At 36.5% G+C, this 25190-nt stretch overlaps 1 protein-coding gene across 1 annotated transcript in view; it reads left to right on the top strand.

The window, feature by feature from the left end:
• Window positions 1-24945, top strand: part of LOC144214795 (dedicator of cytokinesis protein 9-like) — a 28285-nt gene extending 3340 nt beyond the window's left edge. Inside the window, exons 3-52 of the mRNA XM_077743507.1 lie at window positions 191-280; window positions 649-731; window positions 1440-1509; window positions 1792-1887; window positions 2652-2786; window positions 2886-3060; window positions 3319-3368; window positions 3505-3579; window positions 3648-3788; window positions 3886-4233; window positions 4315-4397; window positions 4979-5101; window positions 5178-5257; window positions 5351-5538; window positions 5843-5908; window positions 6407-6499; window positions 6649-6760; window positions 8049-8167; window positions 8331-8417; window positions 8620-8709; window positions 8798-8913; window positions 8999-9068; window positions 9157-9282; window positions 9949-10020; window positions 10109-10255; window positions 10368-10451; window positions 10855-10966; window positions 11036-11211; window positions 11828-11935; window positions 12929-13010; window positions 13385-13497; window positions 13643-13757; window positions 14309-14375; window positions 14452-14499; window positions 14905-15041; window positions 15646-15761; window positions 16566-16703; window positions 17468-17650; window positions 17734-17847; window positions 18704-18919; window positions 18996-19053; window positions 19178-19284; window positions 19574-19696; window positions 20509-20622; window positions 20800-20946; window positions 21126-21336; window positions 22061-22251; window positions 22683-22783; window positions 22880-23018; window positions 24180-24945. Of these exons, the coding sequence (XP_077599633.1) occupies window positions 191-280; window positions 649-731; window positions 1440-1509; window positions 1792-1887; window positions 2652-2786; window positions 2886-3060; window positions 3319-3368; window positions 3505-3579; window positions 3648-3788; window positions 3886-4233; window positions 4315-4397; window positions 4979-5101; window positions 5178-5257; window positions 5351-5538; window positions 5843-5908; window positions 6407-6499; window positions 6649-6760; window positions 8049-8167; window positions 8331-8417; window positions 8620-8709; window positions 8798-8913; window positions 8999-9068; window positions 9157-9282; window positions 9949-10020; window positions 10109-10255; window positions 10368-10451; window positions 10855-10966; window positions 11036-11211; window positions 11828-11935; window positions 12929-13010; window positions 13385-13497; window positions 13643-13757; window positions 14309-14375; window positions 14452-14499; window positions 14905-15041; window positions 15646-15761; window positions 16566-16703; window positions 17468-17650; window positions 17734-17847; window positions 18704-18919; window positions 18996-19053; window positions 19178-19284; window positions 19574-19696; window positions 20509-20622; window positions 20800-20946; window positions 21126-21336; window positions 22061-22251; window positions 22683-22783; window positions 22880-23018; window positions 24180-24278 (5934 nt within the window). The 3' untranslated portion in view covers window positions 24279-24945. The remainder of the gene's footprint in view (window positions 1-190; window positions 281-648; window positions 732-1439; window positions 1510-1791; window positions 1888-2651; window positions 2787-2885; window positions 3061-3318; window positions 3369-3504; window positions 3580-3647; window positions 3789-3885; window positions 4234-4314; window positions 4398-4978; window positions 5102-5177; window positions 5258-5350; window positions 5539-5842; window positions 5909-6406; window positions 6500-6648; window positions 6761-8048; window positions 8168-8330; window positions 8418-8619; window positions 8710-8797; window positions 8914-8998; window positions 9069-9156; window positions 9283-9948; window positions 10021-10108; window positions 10256-10367; window positions 10452-10854; window positions 10967-11035; window positions 11212-11827; window positions 11936-12928; window positions 13011-13384; window positions 13498-13642; window positions 13758-14308; window positions 14376-14451; window positions 14500-14904; window positions 15042-15645; window positions 15762-16565; window positions 16704-17467; window positions 17651-17733; window positions 17848-18703; window positions 18920-18995; window positions 19054-19177; window positions 19285-19573; window positions 19697-20508; window positions 20623-20799; window positions 20947-21125; window positions 21337-22060; window positions 22252-22682; window positions 22784-22879; window positions 23019-24179) is intronic.
• Window positions 24946-25190: the final 245 nt, after the last annotated feature.

Here is a 25190-nt window from a genome sequence, read left to right as displayed (position 1 = left end):
CATCACTGGAGTACAAAGTAGGGTGGCGGTTAAGGACAATAAGCATAGAGGCCAGACAAAAAATTAACCAAAATGTCTCAAGATAGAGACCCAAAGGGTAAGCAGTGAAACTCCTCATCTAATTTAATGGAGATGTGAAAAAAAATGTCTAAAAAAAAGACAGTTATTAATTCTGTGCATGTCTCATTAGATATGCATTTTGATGCGCCAGAGCCGGACAGTGTTTTCTTCAGTGCCAGAAAATGCTGAACAAGAAGCACAGTCATTGTTTGTGCAAGAGGTAAAACTGTAAACATTTATCTTGCTAGGATTGTGCTTACAAAGTGTGAAAAAGAGTGGAATGGAGTTAAATCTAAAGCAGATGTTTTTTTTTTTTTTTTAAATAAATCTGTAGACTGTTCTTCAGTTGGTTTGGGTGTGGCCTTGTTGTTATTGCTAAAGCACATTCTTCCCAAGTTTGTCCCAAAAAATGACATCATGAGTTGGAATAGTGAACATGATACAGATGGGAATACTACCAGTGGTTTTGGCTTCTTCTATATGTTATGAATTTCCATTATAGATTCTTCCTCTATGTAACCCTTTGCATATATATTTTTTTGTTTCAATTTTCAATGCAAAATTACATATATATAAATATTTCTACAGTCAATGAAAAGTTACATGTCAGAATGGAACGTTGTCCATTACAAGTATGAAGAATATTCTGGGGATTACCGGCAGCTTCCCAAGTAAGATTTTATATCTAAAACTGGATGTTGAGTAAGATCTGGTAAATCATGTGCAGATGCAGACAATTTTATGTTTTCATGCCCTGTTAATATTTTATCATAAAGCATTGAAGCACATACGGACACATGTTATTTTAGAGCTGTAAACAAAACACAATAGTGTTTGCACTGTTTATCTACCACAGATGATTTGTGCTCTTCTGGGATCATTAAAGATAACATTAATTTTAGTGACAATTTGGAGAAAGGACGTAATCCCTTAGTGTAGTTTTTGACAACCAAGTAGGATTGTGAAATGATGATCAAAGAATATTTCAGTTAATGCAAGAGCTTTAGACCAATAATGGTTGCTCTGTATATTGTTAAATGCTAAAATTAAAGTAAAATTCTAAAATGCAAAACAGTTTACGAATGGATAAGAGCTAAATAGCTTTTTGCATGAGTCTCATACGGTATTTGATTCAAACAGTCTATAAGAATAAGCAAAAACTAGCCTTGGCTTTCACTTTGAGAAACATTGACTTTTGTAAACCCAAAAGACAAAATATCAAACACTAAACAAAAAAACGACACAAGCATTCCTACTTGAAATGCATTTGAAATGGTGAGAAGTATCAAATATTTTTGTATGTTAGGAAACTAATTAGAAATGTAAATATACAAAAAAACGTATGTATTAAAGCATGTGAAATTGTCTCTTTTCTTCAGCAAAGAATTGAGGCTCGAGAAACTGGCCACTCATTTGTTTGAAGTGGATGAAGAAGTGGAAAAAGATGAGGTAACACTTTTTAAAACCCTCTCCCTTCTGAGAGAATTACCCAAAGAAAAGTAAAATAGGAGGTACATAAATTAATTAATATTCACAACGTTATCAAGAGCATATTCAGCAGATTTGCCCAAAAACTGATTATAGAATCTACCTAAACTGTGGAATATTCAGTATGAATACAATGTGTGACTCACATTGTAATGCCTTTCAGCAATCCAACACTGTTTTCTCATCGTTTTAAGATATTATTGTAAATGCCTTCAAGTGTTTTATCAGCGCACTCTCCTGCAGGACTCCGACTCACTTGGATCTCACAAGGGAGGAGTGTCTAAACATGGCTGGTTGTACAAAGGCAATGTGAACAGTGCAATCAGTGTTACTATGCGTGTGAGTATTACAATGTCCTCTATTCCAGGCACCACACCGTTCAATGTCACCATGTACATGTTATGGCGCTATGGTCAGCTGACTTAGTTCAGCGGCATCATAGTATTGTGTACGAGTTGTACACAACAATATGATGCTATATCCAGAGTTGGCCAATTTGCCTCAAGACTAATCCAGGTCTTTATTTCCTTTCTATGGATGTATATAAATACTCAAGGTCAATGTTCCCTCTAAACTATGCGCAATTGCGCACACCTCTCATCTTCTCTGCGCAGCAGCAATCATATGGCGCGCAGTAAATAAAATCCAAACTTTTTTTTACCGCTTTCCCCATGATGGCGCCGCTTATGAGGCAGCCAGTGGCAGTAGCTCTGTCCACTCTTATGTTTTTTTGTGTTTTACAGCATGTTTTACATGAAAAACTAGAGGGAACATTGACATGTACCTGCTTATGGCAGGTGTAATACTTGTGTGCCCATAGCGAGCAATGATGATGTCGCTCAGACTGGTACTCAGTGCGCTCAGGGAAGTTGCCTTTCTGCCCAGACCAACGGAATATTAGAGGGAACATTGATCATGTTTACATTATTAATGGACGGAAATTTTGTCCCGAGAGCGTTGGTTTTAGATAAGGGGTTGACTTTGTTAAATACCTAGGTAAGGATAACAAGAACCTGGTCCCTCAAGTTGACTTATACTGTAGATACAATATTGTGTAATGCAAAGTTGTCATTGGCACCATACCTCTAATCATCACTTTCCAGTCCTTCAAAAGGAGATACTTCCATCTAGCCCAGCTTGGTGATGGTTCATACAACCTGAATTTCTACAAAGACGAAAACACCTCCAAAGAGCCCAAAGGAACGATCTTCCTTGACTCATGCATGGCCGTTCTTCAGGTTAGAATCGGGAGAGGGACAACACACACACACACGGACAAAAAACGCTAATGCAATGATTTGATGCTCACTGTGACAATAATTTTTCTGGTTTTCCAGAACAACAAAATAAGACGCTTTGGTTTTGAGCTAAGCATGCAGGATAAGAGCACATTCTTGCTTGCGGCAGAGAGTGAACTGGAGATGGAAGAATGGATCAGTACTCTTAACAAAATACTTCATAGCACTTTTGAACAAACCACACAGGAGAGACATCAGAGGGACGTACAAGATGGTAAAGTATTTTTATTTTTTTGGTACACATTTGTTAGTATGTGTATTTATTAAGACTGCATAGATAATCCAACAATATATATTGACTTTTCTGTCTATGTGTTGGTCTTTCTGTTTGCTTATCTGTCTGTCACTCTAACCATAAATCAGTTCTAGTAATCAACATAGAATAATTATATTAAATGTGATTTTTCTTGTATATTCTACAATTGAATTTACATTACAACTTCATTAGAGTTCTGCTTGGTCTTTTCCACAGATGAGGATGATGGTAGAGCTTTGCCTGGAAGTTTTCAAGATAGTTTTCAGGTGACTTCCTCTGTGCACTTTTAAGGATTTCTACGATGCTATATTGTTAGGGAATTTATAGAAAATAACTTAATGAGAATTGTTTAAAACAAGCACTGAAGCAATCATAAACATGTCATTTCTTGATGTGTTTTAGTCCGCCAAAGAAGTTGAATTTAATACGAGGAGTGATGCCAGATTCAAACTAATCACATTAGACCCTGATGCACAGGTAATTTCTCAAATTACGATATTTTGCTATGATTAATGGCTGCTTAACAAAGATGCTCATATTCGCAGAAACTGGATTTCACAAGCATTGAGCCAGATGTGCGTCAATTCGAGGAAAAATTCGGGAAGCGGATTTTGGTTAGCTGTCATGACCTTTCATTTAACCTGCAGTGCTCCATTACAGAGAATGAAGAAGGACCAATAACTAATGTATATCCTCTCCTAAAATCACCACAAAATAGTCATTTTTGTCCATTGTATACTTTTTTACAGTGTTCTAATAAGTCATGTCTTTTTTTCATGAAAGGTGGAACCTTTCTATTTGGTTCTATCCCTCTTCGATGTTCAGAACAGCAGAAAAATATCAGCCGATTTCCATGTGGATCTCAACCACCCTTTGGTCCGACTAATGACACCAGGCTCTGCATGTGGCCAGAACTTACACATGAATGTTTGTAAGGGTGAAGATCCATTTAGTAGAAGAAGGCTTGCAAATGGCTTTCCAGAAACACTTCTCCAATACACCAAAAAAGCAGTATTTTCAGTCACGTGCCCTCATCCCGAGATCTTCTTGGTGGCAAGGATTGAGAAGGTCCTCCAAGGCGGTATCACACATTGTAGTGAACCCTACATGAAGAGCTCAGACTCTACAAAGGTGCCCACATAACAGTGACATTTTACAATCTATCTCCTCGTGTTATTTGCTTCTTAAGAATAATCATTTCCTCCTTTTTAGATGGCGGAAAAGGTACTAAAGAATGCAAAGATGGCCTGCAACAGATTAGGCCATTACCGGATGCCATTCGCTTGGTCTGCAAGGTGTTTTTATTCCCATTGAAGTCTGACCATATTTAGCTACATATCTTAAAACATATATATTATATTCATAGGAAATTTAATCTAAACTAAAATGCACAATAACCTTTCTAGATGAACTTGTGCTCTATGAGATTCATACCGTAAATCAGGGGTCGGGAACCTTTTTGATGGAAGGAGCCATAAACAATTCATATTTTTTAGATGTTAATCCTTGAGAGCCATGCTCCGAATTTAAAAGTCAACATATACATGAAAATGCGTGCCTTTTTAAGTCACTCTCACCACTTTTAAAGTACAGAAAGTCTAAATTATTTTGACATGAGAAAATCCATGCAAAAGAGTACAATAAAAAATGATTATAAGGTGCTGAGGGTAGTGTCAAAACCACAATACCAACTTTACGCTCCTATTCCTGCGCTTTCTCACCAGCAGTTTGCATAATTTACCTCACAGGTTAGTAAAGAGCCATATGCGGCTCCCAAGCCATAGGTTCCGTACCCCAGGTCTACATAAATGTTTTAAATGAAAGGATTGAGCAAACACATTATTTATGTATGTATTGAAAATGTGTTTTCTCCTAGACCTGTTTTCAAAGATGCATCTGGAAATTTGGACCAAAATGCTTCCTTCTCAGCGCTTTACCGACAAGATAGCAGCAAGTTGTTGGATGAGGACATGTTCAAACTACTCACTGACTTTAGAAAGTAAAATTTCCTCTTCCTGCATGAAAATACCTACAACTCCTTTTCATTCAGTGTTTTCTTGTTATTTTTCCCACAGACCAGACAAAATGGCTAAACTTCCTGTGCTGCTAGGGAATCTGGATCTAACTATTGAATATGTGACCCCAGATGTGACCAGTAAACCTACTACACTATAACGCTGAAACAAAAATACAGTAATCCTCTACCTTAAGCAAGTTTAAATAATGAACTTTTGTCTCTTTACTACAGATTGCTTCACTTCCTCCTATATCCCTTTGAAGAACTTTGAAATAAATGAGTCAAGTAGCCCTGCTCTGGAGATAGAGGAATTTGTACCCTGTATTGCCAAATGCTCCCAACCTTTCACCATCTATAAAAACCATCTTTATGTTTATCCAAAGCAACTCAAGTTTGATGGTCAGAAATCATTTGCTAAGGTTTGTGCAGGCAGAAAACACAATTTTACTTGGTAGAAAGGTTTTGGGCTCATATTTAGCTATGCTCCCTAAGAAGAATATACATTAAAATGTATAATGTAATGTATTAGTGTATAAAGAGCCTGGATTGTTTCCTTCCAACCATACTTTGTATTTACATTGTTTTTAATTGAGGATTTGACATTGTTTACGGTTGATTTCCATTCATTCAATCTGTCTGTAGGTATTTAATATAATATGTCACAGATGAACCATGTTGTTGTTGAGCTCAACTTTTCAAAATGAATACTTTCTGTCTACTTAGGCCAGGAATATTGCAGTTTGCATTCAATTCAAGGACTCAGACAAAGAGGAAGCGCAGCCACTTACGGTAAATGTACTTGATTGTTATTTGTTTATAATCAAGTCAGAAAAATGAACACACAAGCCCTCCAGACGGTCCAGAATTTTCCCATAACATTTGACAGATTGCTAGTATTAACTTTCATCTTATTACACGTGTGCAACGCATACATTTTTGCATTGTCTGTAACTATAGTTTATTTTAAGGTCCCAATGTACATTCAGAGATGCTGTGTTCTTGTTTTTCCCCCCAAGTATGTATGTAGCTCAGAAAAAGGAAATGTATCATTATATTGGTGATTTCAGTTAAAATTTAGATAGTTTGGGACATTAGAGTGTTTGTAAATGGTTTTAAAAAGAGTTTTATAAAAAAAAGGGTACATCAGATAGTGTGTGCCATTCAGAATGCTAGAATTTGTTAATTCAAGCTTAAAAAAGTTACTCTGTCAAAATGATCAATTTTTACAAGGTTTTATCGACTGTGGTTTATATCAAAGGCTCATTTTTTTCTCCCTGTTCACAAAAGTGCATCTATGGCCATCCTGGAAATTCTCTCTTCACCAAACAAGCATTTGCAGCTGTTATGCACCACCAACAAAACCCCGAGTTCTATGACGAGGTAACATTTGTTATCACCACACTTGGTCAATTCCTCTAATCTTTGTGTATACATGTCACAGAATAAGATTTAAAAACAAACAAACAAAAAAATCTAGTCTTTTCTGTCATTTTTAATGAACCAGAATACCATTGTCTTTCACAACTCAGATCAAGATCGAGCTGCCAATTCATCTCCACCAAAAGCACCACCTACTTTTTACCTTCTATCACGTTAGCTGTAACAGCAGCAAGAAGAAAAAAAATCTTGTGGAGACCCCAGGTAGGCTGGCCAGAATAAATTATAAACTGAACTGATGAAGACATAGTCCTTTACATCTGTTTTATTGATTTTTGTAATTACGGGTAGTTCAGGGAAGAGTGGAAGTGGTACTGAGTGCTCCTCAGTACATTAAAGACTATGTACGCAGAATGACTATATCTCACATTGTCTTAGAGAAACTTTCCAATTGATTTGTGACTCTTTCTAATTGGTATTTTATTGATCCCAGTAGTAAATAACGATGGACAAATTTTGCCGGTGCAACTCAATGCGATGCAATAGAGAGTCAGAGGAGCGCATTAGTGAATTCGATGGTACCTTTGGCCTATTTATGTCCCATTCAATGAAGTCAGTATCTCATTCCCTTTGCAAAGTGTTGTAAGTCTTTGCTCCTGCGGCTTTTATATCGAACACAACTGCATCTTCTTTCATGCACTGGATTCAATTACAATTTTGGGGGGTATTAATTTTCAGGTGTCCTGGTGGACCAGTGGGTAGCACATTGTTCTAACACAGCCATGGGCAAACTAAGGCCCGTTAGGCTTTTTAATCCGGCCCGCCGACGTTGTTCAAATGTTTTGTTTTCCAAGATGACGCTGTCACGTGGAAGCCAGTGGCAGTAGCTCTGTCCACTCTTATTTGTTTTTTTGTGTTTTACAGCCCCTCTATCTTTTCTAAATGACATTTTAATAGTTCTTAATACATTCCTTTTTACTTTACTATGTACTTTATCCTTTTACTTTAATGATGAGTGATGAGTATTTTAATACTTTAGTCCTTTTTTTCTGTTTGTTTCATATGTACTGTTAACGGATGCACTTTTTTATATGTATCGTATCTTCTGCTGACCCGGCCCATCTGTCAAATATTTAAAGTCAATGTGGACCCCGGGCCGAAAAGTTTGCCCACCCCTGGTCTAACAGTTCTGGGCTCGAGGGTTCGATCCCAGCTGGATCCCCACTGTGCAAAGTTTATATGTTCTTTCTGGGCTTGTGTGGGTTATCCCTGGGTACTCTGGTTTCCTCCCGCATTCCAAAAACATGCAGGGTAGGCTGGTTGAAAACTCTAAATTGCCCCTCACGATGAGTGTGAGTATGTATAATTGCCCACCTGCTTGTGCACTGTGATTGGCTAGACACCGTTTCAGGGCCTCGCCCGCCTGTTGTTTTATTTTAAATTAGCTTTCAAGTGAGGTATAATATTATTCCCCCTTTAGTCAGTATTTTGCCTTTTATTTTCAATGAATTTATCATCAATTGTTGGTTAAAGAGCTGCAATTTTTCTACAGTGGGCTCATCTTGGTGGCCTCTGCTAAAGGATGGTAGGGTCAACATGACAGAACAGCATCTACCCGTGGCTGCTAATTTACCCGCAAGTTACCTAAGCTACCAGGATGCAGTCACTAAGGTAAAAATAATATAGCCTGATTAAAAAAAAAACCATGTTGATAAATGTAACAGATGGGGTTTTCCCTTTATGTATTTGGAAAATTCTTTTAGGATTGTACTGAGTCGTTTTACAGTACATAATGTGATGTACTGCATCTCAATCCACTATTCTGCCATTGCAGCATTCTGGCTTGGAAATCAAATGGGTTGATGGAGGAAAGCCTCTGTTCAAAGTCTCAGGGCATCTGGTTTCCACAATTTACAGTCAGGTATAATGTAAAAAAAATCAAATACCACAAACTTCACAAAACATTGTATAGGTACTAATTTACTTGCAGAGAATTCAAACTTTAAGTCTTGTGCTGTTTTGTAAATCTCAATAATTCCCCACAACATCAGTATCGCTCGAGGTTTTCACTATTTCTATGCAGTAAAGAAATTGCACTCTGTTTGTTAAATGTTTTTATATAGGATCAACATTTGCACAACTTCTTTCACCATTGTGAAAGCACCAACATGTCAGAGCAAGGATCAGAGGGCGAACTGGTGAAATTCTTAAAGGTTACATGTTTAATAATTACTTAGAAATTAGAACCACTTTATACATATGCCTCTTCCGTTAAATGATGTCATCTTTGCTCCTCGCCAGAGTCTCCACGCGATGCAGGGACATATCATGGTGAACTTTTTGCCGACAATCCTAAATCAGCTGTTCTGTGTTCTCACCAGAGCTTCACATGAAGATGTGGCTGTCAATGTCACAAGGTTAGCCCACAGCAACCAGCATAATAATCTTCTCTACTTCTCTATGCTTTACATTTAACAATATGGGCTGTCATTTTTCCTTTAGGGTAATGGTGCATATTGTAGCACAATGCCATGAAGAGGGACTTGAGCATTACCTGAGGTCTTATGTCAAGGTTGTCCCTAGTCTTGTTGATACAATTACGTCTTTAAAACGCGTGAATAACTGATAATATATGTTGTTTTCTCGTCCCTTTTGTAAAGTTTGTGTTTAAACCAGAACCTTATTCTTCGGGCAATCTAAAAAATGTTCATGAAGAGCTGGCAAAGGCCATGACAGCAATTCTGAAGCCATCCACTGATTTCCTAACATGTAATAAGCTGCTGAAGGTACTGTTAAATCCATTTTTTTTGTGATACTTCAAACTTTTATAATTATAAATGGTCATTTCAAACATCCCTAAAGGCCAGGGGTAGGGAACTTGCGGCTCGAGAGCCATATGTGGCTCTTTCCATGGATCTATATGGCTCTCCACTAACCTGTGATGTAAAATATGGAAATTACTAGTGAGAGAGTCAAGTCCCGAATGCACCAATAGGAGCGTCTCGTCGACATTGTGGCATTGAGACTAGCTCTAGCACCACTTTAATCATAACTGAGTTTTTTATTACTCTTCTGAATGCATCATCTCATTAATACCGATTGATTACCAACAGAATAACAATGTTGTTAAAAGAGATCAGAGACTTTTTGTGATTAAAAAGTGGTGAAATGCAAAAAAACCCCTGATAATTAAAAAAAATTAAAAAATCGCACATTTTCAAATATTTTTACTTTTAAATTCTGAGAATGGCTCTTTAGAAATAACATTAGAAAATAACAATTGTTTATGGCTCTCTCTTTCAAAAAGGTTCCCGACCCCTGCTAAAGGCATATAAAACAAGTGTTGTTATATAGTGTATTTGTATTATAAAACCTTTTTTTCATTAGCTTGTCATTCTTTGCCTGGGAATTTTTAACTATATATTTATAACTATTAACATCTTATGTTGCAGCACTCGTGGTATTTCTTTGAAGCGCTAAGCAAATCAATGGCTCATTATCTTACAGAAAGTGGTAAAGTCGAGGTGGGTATTTTTTTCAAGTCTAACAGTCTACTGTTCATGGTCCAATGTCAAATAACCTTTGTTCTTTTCTTTTATTGTCCTGGACCAGATACCAAGAAACCAACGTTTTAATTCCTCCTTCAACTATGCAGTTGAGATCTTGGTCAATACGCTGATGCCTCACATCACCCAGAAATACAAGGACAACCTGGATGCTGCACGCAATGCTAATCAAAACCTGGCAGTTTTCATTAAGGTTAGTTTCTCACACAGAATCTGCAATGGATCATCGCCTTCATTTGTCAGTGTTAAGAACAATGCTTTTTGTCATACTACATGGACCAGCACTATTTGTATTTTTCCATTAGCGCTGCTTCACTTTTATGGATCGTGGATTTGTATTCAGGCAGATCAATAACTACATGAAATGCTTCATATCTGGCGACCCCAAGGTTTTTAAATCACCTAACCTCTTCTGATTTCGATACAGTGTTCCCTCGCTACTTCGCGGTTCAGCTACCGCGGACTCAGAGCTTTACGTTTTTTTTTGGGGAAAAAAAAATACAAATATTACATTGAAACAACATATTTTACATTTTTTTTGTTATAACATGAATTTCCCTCTCTCTACCCGTATTCTATATGGTGTACTGTATACAGGGGGGTAATTTTTTTTTTTAATTATTATTATTTTTTGGAATTAAATTCAAATTAAGCATTTTTGAAGGGGAATCCCTACTTCGCGGAAATGCACTTATCGCGGGTAATCCCAGTCCCCATTAACCGCGATAACCGAGGGACCACTGTATTATGCACTACCTGAAAACAATAATTGGACAATTATTTTTCTTTCAGACTTTGCATGAATTTAAATTTGAGTTCCTTAGGATTGTTTGCAACCATGAGCATTACATCCAACTGAATCTCCCAATGCCATTTGGAAAGGGCTGTATACATAGGTTCCAAGGTAAGTTGATTACTTTTTAATCTTGTGATCAAGATCTATTTGAGCTGAAGTTGCCATTGCTCTTCATAGATCAATTGGAGTACTCACTGACTGATGACTTCTGTCAAAAACACTTCCTGGTTGGTCTGCTGCTGATGGAGGTGGGTAGAGCCTTAAAAGAGAACCAAGAAATTCAACATATTGCCATCCAGGTGCTGAAGGGGTTGATGATTAAGCATGCATTGGACGACCGCTATGCTGCCAGAGTGAGTGTATACCTTTGATATTATTCATCTTCTTTTTAATGCAATTTATACAACTGATACAAGCTGATTCGTCAAGCTCAAACATAATGCATACACTTTAATATGAATGAATACCAATTCCATTTTGAATTTGTTTCTAAAAAGGCCTGTAACAGATACTATTAAAAAGATGTTTGTGACAAAATGAAATTAAAGTAAGACAAAGAAATTTTTAACAAAAATTTTACTCAGTAATTTAATTTGTTACATTTGGGAAATTGTTAAGAAGCGCTAACTAATAAGTGAAATCTTTTAACAGAAGATGAGTTATTGTTTCAATGTAAAATATTTTCTATAAAATTACCTTTACCGTCAGTCATATTTTGTCTCAGGACAACTACAATTAAACACAGTAGCAGGTGCATTTTGTTGTAACGTGTGTGTTTGTGTGTGTTTGTTTGAGTGTGTGTGAGTGAGTGTGTGTGTGTGTGTGTGTGTGTGTGTGTGTGTGTGGGTGTGTGTGTGTGTGTGTGTGTGTGTGTGAGGAGTAGTTTGAAACAAAAATGTCTTTTACTAAAAAGGCATATAAAATATTGACAAATTGTGGAATGACTCATATGATTAACCTTTATTCCAGAGCCATCAGGCTAGACTTTCCACTCTCTACTTGCCATTGTTTGGCATCCTGCAGGAGAACACCAATAGGCTGAAAAACAAGGAGTTTTTTCCTTCAAGCCATCGCAATGTAAGCCTGACATCTGGTGGTTGTCAAGGGCAGCAGGAGACACTAATATGGACTCTGTTGAGCTCTCATTCATAAAATCAATTTAATTACCCAGCCATTTTTCTTTTTCTGCCATAGGGTTTTGCAAATACTTCAACAATAATTTTATTAAGATTGAATATTATTAGAACAACATTTGATATCGTGTGGACCATAATTTGTATTGTAAGATATGCATTTATTTTTTCATTCATTCACTAGTTATATACCACTTATATACACAGATATAATATTTAGATTTTTTTTTTAATTATAAATGGAATAAAAGGACTGGATAAAAAGCCCTAACTATAAAATTTTTTTATAGATCTAAAACAATGTTTTTTTTAGCTTTTTTTTCTTAGTAAAGAAAAATATCTTTTCAATCATTATGTTCCATATTATAGTGGAAAAGAGAAAATATTTGTATATATTTTTAGATTTTACGAAAAAAAATTGAACTAAAAACAAAAAAATATATAAAAAAATACAATTATTGATTTAAAAGGGGGAAAATCAGGAAATGTAATATACATCTATAAATCTTCATTTTAATTTGATCCTAAAACTGAAAATCAGCACTCATCATTTACTTTCTCGTCCCACACAAAATGATGCGCCGGGCCAGATTTGGCCCCCGGGCCACTACTTTGACACCTGTGACTTATCCTCACGAGGGTCTTTGGATTCAACATACTATGCTGGTTCAAACCCTTTATTTCAGAACAGATAGATAGATACTGGCCCATGATACATGGCTTCCTAACTAACAAATTCATCGGTTCACAAAATGTTAGCAAATCTAGTGTTCGGTAGAGGAAAAACAAGAACTTTAGTGATGATTTAATAGGCCTTCAGCTTGAACAAAAGGAAAAGGGAAAATAATCTATTGTTCGGTTAAAGAAAACACAGCCAAATATTTCCCTGAATGATTTAAAAAATGTGTTCCCTCTTTTTGTTGTTTTCTTTTGCCAGAACCCGCAAGAGGATTTGATGATAACGAACGCCCAGCTGAACCTCCAAAAGAACACCACTTGCAAAGATGTTAGTGGAGCAAGTGAGTGTATTCAATTTACCTTCTGGGTGTTATTTGGAGTTCACTCAAGGACATTACACTTTTAAGGACCACTCAAAAGAAACACAATGTGCCTCATAGCATCTGATGCAAATGAGGACCCTCAAGAGCTTTACATAATGGGGGAGTGGCAACTCAGCCATATGCCCAAGTGTCTCATTGGATGGCGTTTTTATCCAATGCTTTTCAATGTAGTCCCTTAATGTGTCCCTCCTGTATGTTAATGTTTTCACCATGTCAAATATATGCTTACATTTGATACCTTAATGACGTGTATGTTAGCTGATAGGCCTAAAGGACTGATTTTATAACAATAAAGCATCTGTGCCTTAACCCTGATTTAATTGTCACTACAGCTTCTCCATATAGCGCAATTTCCAGTTTTGGGTCGATTCACCTGGCAGACTCCAGAGGCTCATTGGTCTCCACAGACTCTGAGAACAGCCTGTTAGACAAGAGTTATGAAAAGGTACAGGTAATATTTTTGGAGTTGTGCATCTTTATGTCTAGTTTTGTGTTTAGAGTATTATTCGTTAGCCTTCTATTTATAGATCTCCTCACTTTCTCACAATTATTTGAATGCTAACTTTACTTTCTCACTCTCTACCTATCAGAACCAGTGTATATTAACTCTGGGGCGTGCCTTGCTGGATTGTAACAAACTGGACCGAGATGAGAGCAGAAGCCTGCTCATGTGCTTTTTGCATATTCTTAAGAATATGTCAGAAGGTATGCATATATACTTATACATATACACACACACATATATACATATAAATATGTATTTTTTTGGATTGTTTTTTTGTTTTTGCTTTTTTGTGTAATACTTACAAAATCACTAGAAGTTCTAAGCTTCCCTAAACATTGAATGGGATAGCTGATATCCCAAGTCAATGTTGCTGAATACACATTATCACATTCATGGGCAATGATTGCACTTATTTACACATCCACAACACATTTACAGTTGAAAAAACAAACAATAGTGACCTCTAAACAAACATTTCTAATCAATCCATAATGTAATATTGATAATTTCACTCATTATAGTAGTGTAATAATTCGTATTGTATATAGGGCATTCATGTCATACATATTTGCCATGGGATTTATTAAAAATCCTGCTGTAATTGACTGACTAGCAACCAGTTCATGATGTACAATAGTTCCTACCCTAAAAGGTTGAACCACTTTCTACTCTAAACATCCATACACGTTTTAAGCATGAACACAATAAGAACACTGTATACAGTTTGACACCTTGCTTTGATTTCCCTAAGATGCTCTTTGTATATATTGGAAAAAAGCATCGTCATCTGAGCTGATGGACTTTTTTACAGTACTGGAGTAAGTATATAGCCGTGGTTCTTAATACTAGGTTACCTGAACTTATATATTTTACTTGACTTTGTCCAACCTGCAGAGTCTGTCTTCATCAATTTAGATACACTGGAAAGCGTGTCATTGTCAGGTGGAGTTAATGTATTTTATTTTTCCATGGATGCCATAATTAATTAAATAACTACTTTTATGATTGCACCTTCATTCATTTTGCTTGGACTGTCAAAATTACTGCAGGCAAATACAGTAATGCTTTGGCCCTTAACCACTGCAACTTTGCATGATGCTTTTTTAAAATTATTATTATTATTTACATCTTTTCACCTTGAAATAATTGTCTGTCATTTTTCTTAAAAATAATTAAAAATGTCAGTGAACATCAATCATTTAATAACTATTTCTATGTTTTTTTGTGTTTTTTTGTAAAATCTCCAAAAATACTTTGAAAAGTGCTGAAAATTTCTGTCTCACATCAAATGTATTATAATCAGTAAAAGCAAGCGTATTGATGACATACTTTTTTTTCTGCCAATAGGAATCATGAGGCGGCACTGCCTCTTGGTCAAGACAGAAAGTCCTCCACTCTGCCTATGTCTCGTAACAGGGCAGGGATCATGCATATCCGCTTACAACAGTTTGGGACATTGGAGAATTCACACACGGTTAAAAACAGTAGGCTTCTGCTGCCTTTTAACAATACATCAAATTCAACATGACAGAAACAACAACAAAACTCTGTATATACCAAATATGTCACTTTTTGAGGGAGTTCAATTTTCACAATGGGCAAAAACCCAACCCAGTTTTGTTTGAAGGATTTCAGAAAATTACTTATGGAGTTTAATAAGATATTTTTTTTTATTTTAGGAAGAGCAGTATAAAACTACAGCGCTGTAGTATTTGGTTCAATACCAAGCAATGTTCCCTCTAAGCTACGCACTACTCTCGTCTTCTCTGCGCAGCAGCAATCATATGGCGCGCAGTAAATAAAATCCAAACTTTTCGGTCAGGGAGGTTGTCTTTCTGCCCAGACCAACGAAAAATTTGAGGGAACATTGATAGCAAATAAGACAAAATTGAAAAAAAGGAAAGGTCATACTGTATGTGATGCTTTCTTTCATTGAACAAACCATTAAATAATCACGTGACCTGCAAGAAATTATAATAACACTGTCCTCTCTATAGCTACAGTGCTTAATCAGGCAAAATATAGGCCTATCACATAGAGTATATGTTGACAATAAATCCTCAAAATTCTGTGTATTGTTTCCATCAGTGTACTCTCATACAGAAACTGAAGTGAACAGCCAATGTTTGTTGGAGGCAAACGTGTCTACAGAGGTGTGTCTGACTGTACTGGACACACTCAGCATCTTCATTATTGCATTTAAGGTACTTTCTGGTGATGACTTTAAGAAATAGCCTCTTTGAATGTTCCCTTTTTACTTTCTATCCAAGGATAAGGTTGATGACGCAAATCTCGTACTGCGATTGGTTAAAAAAAACACATCTTTTGGATGAGTGAGACCAAATGCATCACCTTGTGAATTGACTCCATGTCACTTTCCTTTCATTTTAGATTTCAATTTGATCCTGAATGAATGGAATTACTTGATCAGTCACTTGGTGATCCATTCTGCAATGTCACTTCCCGTTTATGCACTGACTGGTTAATAATATGGCAAAAAAACTTGCTTTTTACTCAGTCGAATACTGAAATTAGTGGTTGTTCCCATCACTGGTGCACAGTGCTTGACAACTAGAAGATTGCTTGCCAATTGTTTTTTGCTAGCTTGAATTGTAGTAGTTGCATCAAAAAAAATTTGAATGAAAATTCCCAAATACTCTGTCTCAAACTGACTCCTTACTTTTGTTGTGCGACCATTCATCAATTCGCTGACGTTGACATACAAACACAATATGTATTGTGCAAATATTTTGTGTTTGAAAAGTGTACCAAACTCTATTAATAATTGCTCATATACCTGTTGATGAATATACACTATTGTAAAATACCTTAAAAAATATATTTTGGTAAATCAGCCATGAAGCAGAATGTGCATTTTTAAAGAGGTTTGAATCTTGAAATGGGATATGGACAACTTGTACAATAATTCAAATTTGAGGCTTAAATGTAAACTATGAACTAGGTCATATATTGTATGTGTCTATAACACAAATGTTTTCATCCCACAGAGCCATTTGAGCTCAGATATGGGCCACAACCCCTTGATGAAGAAAGTATTCGAGGTGCATCTATGCTTCCTGCAGATCCCTCAGTCTGAAGCTGCCTTCAAGCAGGTTTTCACCTCACTGAGAACCTTTATCTACAAGGTGAGCCGCCTTGATTGCTATTGGTATTACAAATAAATTATTGTAACACTGTGAAAATGAGTCTAATGAATGAATCAATGATTGGCTTGTCCGTGACTTCTTTGTTTTGTGTCACTACCTTTATGCAAAGCTAAATCCTTAATTTATGTCAACTCTGACCTCAAACCTATTGAAGACTTTTGGGTTCCTCTAGGACAAGGGTGTCGGACTCGGGTTGGTTCGCGGGCCGCATTAACGTTCATGTGGGATTTCATGCGAGCCGGACCATTTTAGATATAATATTTTGATTTTTAAATAAATGCATTAAAAGAACTTGATTAAAATCCCTGAATATTCATTTTTTCATAGAATTAAAACAATGTTTATTTTAGCTTTTTTAAATATAATTTTAGATTTTACAAAATTATTTTTGAACTAAAAACACAGAAAAAAAGATTTAAAAAATGCAGTTATTGATTTAAAAGGGGGATATAAGGAAATATAATATACATCTATTATTTTAATTTTATCCTAAAACAGAAAGTCGACACTCATGATTTACTTTTTCTGGCCACACAAAATGATGTGGCAGGCCAGATTTGGCCCCCGGGCCGCCATTTTGACACCTGCGCTCTAGAATTTAGATTGGAGGTGCTTTATGATATGCATCAGAAATTTTCCATTTCGAGTGTTACTAGTTATACAGTACTTTGTTATTCATACCCAAAATACATACACATTTTCCGACTTAATATTTAATATTTTTTCACTCTCTCATTCTTTAGTTTCCCTGCACGTTCTTCAATGGCCGAGCAGACATGTGCGGCTCCTTATGCTATGAAATCCTAAAGTGTTGCAACTCAAAACTGAGCTCCCGCCGTAATGCTGCCGCTAATCTCCTTTACATTCTCATGAAGAGCAACTTTGACTACACTGGACATAAATCATTTGTCAGAAGCCATCTGCAGGTATCTGTTTCAATCAAAAATGATTCTTGGTGTGTCTTCACAGTGTTTACATCTCAGAGTTGTTTGCTCTCTATTCTGTGCAGGTGATAATTGCTGTTAGTCAGCTGATTGCTGATGTCATTGGCATCGGTAGCACGCGTTTTCAGCGGTCTCTGTCTATCATTAACAACTGTGCCAACGCTGATCAAAGCATCAAGGTCAGCGGTTCGTTGTGTGTGATGTCTGACATTAAGCTCATTTTTATACAAGCCAAAATCATATTCAAATGCAGTTACTTAATCACTCATTCTTCATACTGTACATACTGAAAAGCTTCCTGTAAATAATGAGTAGCAGTCAGGATTTTATACCATGAATTTCCATTCAGTTATTGATTCTGTTAGCTTCATTCAGGATGCAACATAACTCACAGCATTAACAGGGATAAGTGCTATAGAAAACCTAATGGAGAGGTGGATGGATAGTTTACATCACATTATTTTCATTCGAGTTGAACTGAAAACATCAATGTACGTGTCTGTCCACTTTACCGAATGATAGATTGACTTTAAAAATTTGACAGATGGGCCGGGTCAGCAGAAGATACGATACATATAAAAAAGTGCATCTGTTAACAGTACATATGAAACATAAACAAAAGAAAATGACTGAAGTATTAACATACTCATCACTCATCATTAAAGTAAAAAGTATAAAGTACAAAGTAATGTAAAAAAGAATGTATTAAGAAATATTAAAATGTAATTTAAAAAAAGATAGAAGGGCTGTAAAACATGAAAAACAAATAAGAGTGGACAGAGCTACTGTCAGTGGCTTCCGCGTGACGGCGCCATCTTGGGGGGAAAAAAAACAAACATTATTCCGACAACGTCAGTGGGCCGGATTAAAAAGCCTAATGGGCCGTATGTGGCCCACGGGCCGTAGTTTGCCCATGTCTGCATTAGACAAAAGTGGACAAAAGAGCATATTTTGTTCTAAACGCAGTTGGGTTAGGTTATTTGATTTCAGTTTACTTTGCCATAGTTGAAAAATGCCACTTGTGTATTTTTATAGCACACTGCATTCCCATCAGACGTGAAGGACCTGACCAAACGAATCAGAACCGTGCTGATGGCCACTGAGCAAATGAAGGAGCATGAAAATGATCCAGAGATGTTGGTGGACCTCCAATACAGTTTAGCCAAGTCATACACAAGTACACCAGAGCTCCGCAAAACTTGGCTAGACAGCATGGCACGGATCCATACTAAGAATAACGACCTTTCAGAGGTGCTTCACAAAAAGAAATACTGAGATATTTGAATACTATTTTGAGGTTTATCTGTTTTATCTGCTTCATTTTTAGGCCGCCATTTGCTATGTTCATGTTGCCGCTCTAGTAGCCGAGTACTTGTACAGGAAAGGTGAGCTCACTCTTCCTGCGTCTGCTTCAATATATTTTGTTTTACTTCACACCACATTAGATTAAATAAGTACACAAGGACGGGACTGAATAGCCTTTGGCTTCTGTCTCTTTAAATTTACAAGGAATGTTCAGGCACGGTTGCTCCGCATTTCGTGTCATCACTCCAAACATCGATGAAGAGGCAGCCATGATGGAAGACGTAGGGATGGAAGACGTTCATTTCAATGAGGTCCGCCTTTTAACTGCCAATTCAAAGTCCTGATGCAGCATTTATTTTCCTTCATTATCACACGTGTCACCTAATGCCTGTTTAGCATTGCCCTTATCTCTGTCAAGAGTGTTAAATGTACTCTGAAGTTATGATGGGAAACTCAAATAGACTTTGACACAGGGGTTGGTCCAGTGTTGTTGCACACACTTTTGGAGCTGTGTCACTGAACCACACCTTATTGGGAAATTAAGATAAAGATGATAATAACCTGGAGAATTAATTGACTGCAAAATTTATGTCTGTACAGGAAGTGCTGATTGAGTTGTTGGAGGAATGTGCTGAGGGTCTTTGGAACGCCGAGCGCTATGAGCTTATTGCTGATATCTATAGGCTCATCATCCCTATTCATGAAAAACGCAGAGATTTTGAGGTAATAGTTCATATTTTTGATCAAATACATATACTATGGTGTGGCCTGGTGAGCAGATATGGGCAAACTATGGCCCGCGGGCCACATACGGGCCCTTTAGGCTTTTTAATCCGGCCCGCCGTCGTTGTCCAAATGTTTTTTTTTCCCCAAGATGGCGCCATTACGCGGAAGCCAGTGGCAGTAACTCTGTCCACTCTTATTTGTTTTTCATGTTTTACAGCCCTCTATGTATTTTAAATGACATTTTAATATTTCTTAATACATTCCTTTTCACTTTACTTTGTACTTTATACTTTTTACTCTAATGATGAGTGATGAGTCTGTTAATACTTTAGTCCTTTTTTTCTGTTTATGTTTCCTATGTACTGTTAACGGATGTAGTTTTTTACATGTATCGTATCTTCTGCTGACCCGGCCCATCTGACAAATTTTTAAAGTCAAAATGTGGCCCTCAGGCCGAAAATATGCCCACCCCTGGCTTAGTGCATTGGTCTCACAGTTGTGGGATTGGAGGTTCACTCCCAAGTCAGTCCTCACTGTTTGGTCTTTTGCATGTTCTCCCTGGGCTTGCATGGGTTTTCTACAGATACTCCGGCTTCCAGCTGGTTGAAAACTCAAAATTGCTCAAGATATGAGTGTGACCGTGAATGTCTGTCTGTCTCATTGTTTTTTTTTTTTTTTTTGGTCCATCTTCAAAACACACTTTGATTTTTCCAGGCTCAACAATTTAAATTTTTCATTTAATCTGTTAAGAATTATTAGACATTAAAGAGTATTAAACCAATTTGATTCTTTGTGTTTTGTTTATGCAGAAACTGACACACGTGTATGATACTCTCCATCGTGCCTACACCAAAGTTTTGGAAGTGATGCATACTGGAAAACGTGTGCTCGGCACATACTTCAGAGTAGCATTTTTTGGACAGGTAAGTAAGGGGCTTCACTTGGTATATTACACCCATACATATCCTTATGAGTCAATATTCACGATCAACCCCCGGCCCTCTGCTCGGCCACCCAAGTCAAGGGGTCCGTTGATCTTTTATGCACATGGGCCCTGTTAACATTTGTTCCTCACTGTCTATTAACATCTTTCATTGTAGAGCTTCTTTGAGGATGAAGATGGCAAAGAATACATCTACAGGGAGCCAAAGTTCACACCTTTGTCTGAGATTTCACAAAGGCTCTTGAAGCTCTACTCATACAAATTTGGTCAAGATAACGTGAAGATCATTCAGGACTCAGGAAAGGTGGGCATGAGCACAATTGTTCCTCCACAAAGCCCTATTTTTTGGTATAGCCTCAGGAGAACATGGAATATTTTGGTCAAATTCTTCCCATAAAATCCTGGTGTACTACTCCCGATTGGTGCTACTATTGCCCTAGTATTTTGTTTTTGATCAGTTTAATGACTATTTCATATTCAAAGGTGAACTCAAAGGACCTGGAGTCTAAATACGCCTACATCCAGGTGACGCATGTCGTACCATACCTCGATGACAAGGAATCAGAAGAAAGGAAGACCAACTTTGAGAAAAGCCACAATATTCGGCGTTTTGTTTTTGAGACACCTTTTACTGTTTCCGGCAAGAAACAGGGTGGTGTGGAAGAGCAGTGTAAACGAAGGACCATTCTCACCAGTAGGTTTATATCTGTGTTGTCTTTAGACTGACTTGCAAAGAATCTGTGTTTTTGTCAAAATAACATACCGTATGTTCACGACTATAAGGCGCACTTAAAAGTCTTAAATTTTCTCCAACATAGACAGTGTGCCTTATAATCCAATGCACCTTACATATGGAAAAAACAGGAAACCAAAAACGAAAAACCACCACTGGCGGATATTAAAAAACACAAACGCCTGAACTGAAACAATACTGTTAAATATGAAGATGCCATCTTGGTTTACAAAATCTTCCATCATATAGCTCCTCCCCCACTGCAAGATTTTATACAAAAAAATCCAAAACATCAACAATGGCTGACTCTAGAGGTGACTCTGTAGTGAGTGTTTCACACCTGGAAGTCAATAGCAATTATCGTAATTTCACGACTATAAGGCGCACTTAAAAGTCTCAAATTTTCTCCGAAATAGACAGTGCGCCTTATATTGCAGTGCGCCTTATAATACAGTGCACCTTATAATACACTGTGCCTTATATATGGAAAAAAATTCATTCATTGAGGGTCTGCCTTATAATGTGGTGCGCCTTATAGTCGTGAAAATACGTGTATATTTTTAAATTTAGGACAACATAAGCCGCACAGCAAATATTGACCAGTCAAGACCAATACAAATGTTGTTCATGTTTTTTTCCCCCTTGTAACATTGTACTCTACTTTATATTATTGTTCCCCCTATAGCCACCCACTGTTTCCCATATGTGAAGAAGCGCATTGCTGTAATGTACCAACATCAGAGTGATCTAAGCCCTATTGAGGTCGCCATTGATGAGATGAGTGCCAAAGTGACCGAACTGCAATTGCTGTCTTCGGCCTCTGAGGTGGACATGATTCGTTTACAGCTTAAATTGCAAGGCAGCATCTGTGTCCAGGTACATCTTACAATGCTTTTTCCTCTAGTGAACAAAAATTCCAAAGGCATTCAAAGCAAGTAATGGTGCTTTGGACTATTTCAAATTTGCTCTTGAACACTACTACCAGTATTCCATATTAAATGTAAACAAAAATACCAATACATTTTCAGAATTTGAAGATTTCTAACATATAAACCATTTACCTTGACTCAGCACTAAACAATAATTCTAAAACCCATTTTGTGCACACCAAAGTTAGAGCACCTGTGCAAAAAGGAAAAATTAATAAGTAAAATGGCATTTTATTTATTAATTTTCCCAATAAATCGGGTTATGCTAAAGAAAAAGTCATAAAATGTTAAGGTCAAAGAATATCTAAGGTTTTTTTAAGTGCATATTGGTATTCTGAGCAGAAAAATGTACTGTTATAATCAATTCCGTCTCCCCAGGTCAATGCTGGCCCACTTATGTATGCCAGAGCCTTTTTAGATGACACTTGTGCTAAGAAATATCCAGACAACAAGGTCAAACAACTAAAGGAGGTTTTCAGGTTAGTACCAAAGCATTATTTTTCCCTCCACATCTTCACCTATCATTTTATTGTGAATCGATTATTTTTTTAATTTCAACTCTCATGCTTTTCTAGGAATTTTGCAGATGCCTGTGGCCAGGCACTAGATGTAAATGAACAGTTGATTAAAGAGGATCAGCAGGAGTATCATGATGAAATGAAAGCCAACTACAAGGATCTGACTAGGGAGTTATCAAATATCATGCATGAGACGGTAGGTACTTAGAATGTCAAGGGTGAGGTGACATTCAGATGATGTGATCTGATTAATTGAATCTCCTCTGAATTAAATAAGGGAAGATAATTGGAATTAAGAATGTGCTCTTAGAGTGAAATAGACTCTCATCAATACACAACTCTACTGTACAAAATTTTCGTTTAGACAAATACAGTGTTCCCTCGGTTATCGCGGTTAATGGGGACCGGGACCACCCGCGATAAGTGAATTTCCACGAAATAGGGATTCCCCTTCAAAAATGCTTAATTTGAATTTAATTCAAAACATTTCTTAATTTTATTTATTTATTTTTTAAATTTTTTATTTTTATTCTTAAATTTTTAACCCCCCTGCATACATTACACCATATAGAATATGGGTAGAGAGTGAAATTCATGTTATAACAAAAAAAAAAGTAAAATATGTTGTTTCAATGTAATATTTGTATTTTTTTCCCCAAAAAAATCCACGAAGCTCTGAGTCCGCGATAGCTGAACCGCAAAGTAGCGAGGGAACACTGTATTATTTATTTGAATACCCATTCAGCTTACTTTATTGCAGTAATCATTGTGCTCTACCGATAACTGCAAGGACACTATTTCCATTATAAGGATGACTAAGTACAAATGCACTGCTTTCTGTTTTTGCCAATTTGTTAAATCATTTTTTCGCATAATGACAATTTGGCAACAAAAAAAAAATAAATACATAAAAACAACACTCTTGCTAAAACAATGCAATATACTACTGGTCTGAAACAAACATTTGAGTTAATTAAAGCTGAGAATAGAGAGAAAAATACTACTGGGTTATATTATTGAAGTTATCAATGGTTTCCACCTGCTCCTGTTATCTGATGAAGCTGTGAAATGTTCCTCTGGCGCACACATTTCTGGGAAGCTGTATTATATCCTCTTCTGCACAAAATGTCTCAATATAGGACTGTGAGTGCACCATATTTGAAGGGAAGGAGAAAATCTGCTTGGTGCTGACTTAGGTCAGATGACAAAAGCAACCACATTGACGCAACCTTCCAATTCCACCTTACAATACAATTTTGTATTGTCCAGATATTGACAATTGGAAAGAGGGCGTTTACTTTGATTGATTTGGATTTTTGAAAAGTATCTGACCTTTACATTGTACTATTTCTTACAGATTAACCCAGTGAATGATGGCAGTGGGGCGTCTTTGTCCGATTCACTAGGTCTCTACAGTACAATTAGTGGCTCACCAAACAATGCTATGGTATTCTGATGTCTTTGCGTCAAATTCCTGGTCATTTTTGTGATTTATTCTCAATTCCTCCGCCAAATAAGTAGAGAAATTATCCAATGCTATTTATTTCTGCTTCTTTCTCCTGCTGCTATCACTAAGTGCTATTTGACATCAGTGAATCATTATTGACATACGTACTTTTAAATTGCCACCCCATTACCATTTGAATTTAGCTTTGTATTGAAACACTTTAACAAGAATCTTGCCTACTCCCTACATCAATCTTTTAAGAATTGCTTTGTCTCTTTTTTTGGGCATACATCGTCTATGCCATTTCAGGATATAAAATAATTAATACTCAGTTTTAGACTAAAAAATATAGACACAAGTCAAACAAAAACTTGTTTTGTGCATCATATAGTATGTGTAAAATACTTCACTTACCATGGTAAAAGAGAATATGTAGAATTGTTTTAAGTAGTTGCTGTATTATTCATGCTTTTTGTTCTGCATAGTCATTTTTAATATATTCCTTATGTACATAGGTTTACCATATTTTCTTGTCTATAAGCTGCAGTGAACTTTTTTTTATATAAAGTGCACCAGGAAAAAATAGGTGAAAGGGTGCACATTGTAATTTCTAAATCTATACATTGAAAAATGTTACACAAAAAGATTTGATTAGTAATTAAACATCTTTTCAACATGATGCATCCTCTTTATTTATAGATGTATCCCCTCTGGGCTAACAAGTGTATTCACAGCTGATCTGAAATCACAAAAACAATTTAACATTGTTGTAAGTGTAAAAAATATAATAATAATAATAAATGTACTTTATCTTGAATTGCTTGTAGCAGAGCCTTCTTAAAAAAAACCTTGTTGTTGATGAATGTCTAGCAGGATTGTTGGCAAAAGCATGTTCATCTTAGCACTTTGCGGTTATGTGTC

Source organism: Stigmatopora nigra, chromosome 1, assembly GCF_051989575.1.
Source record: "Stigmatopora nigra isolate UIUO_SnigA chromosome 1, RoL_Snig_1.1, whole genome shotgun sequence".
NCBI lineage: Eukaryota > Metazoa > Chordata > Actinopteri > Syngnathiformes > Syngnathidae > Stigmatopora > Stigmatopora nigra.
The sequence above is the reverse complement of the archived record's forward strand: the minus strand, read 5'-3'. Positions and strand labels throughout refer to the sequence as shown.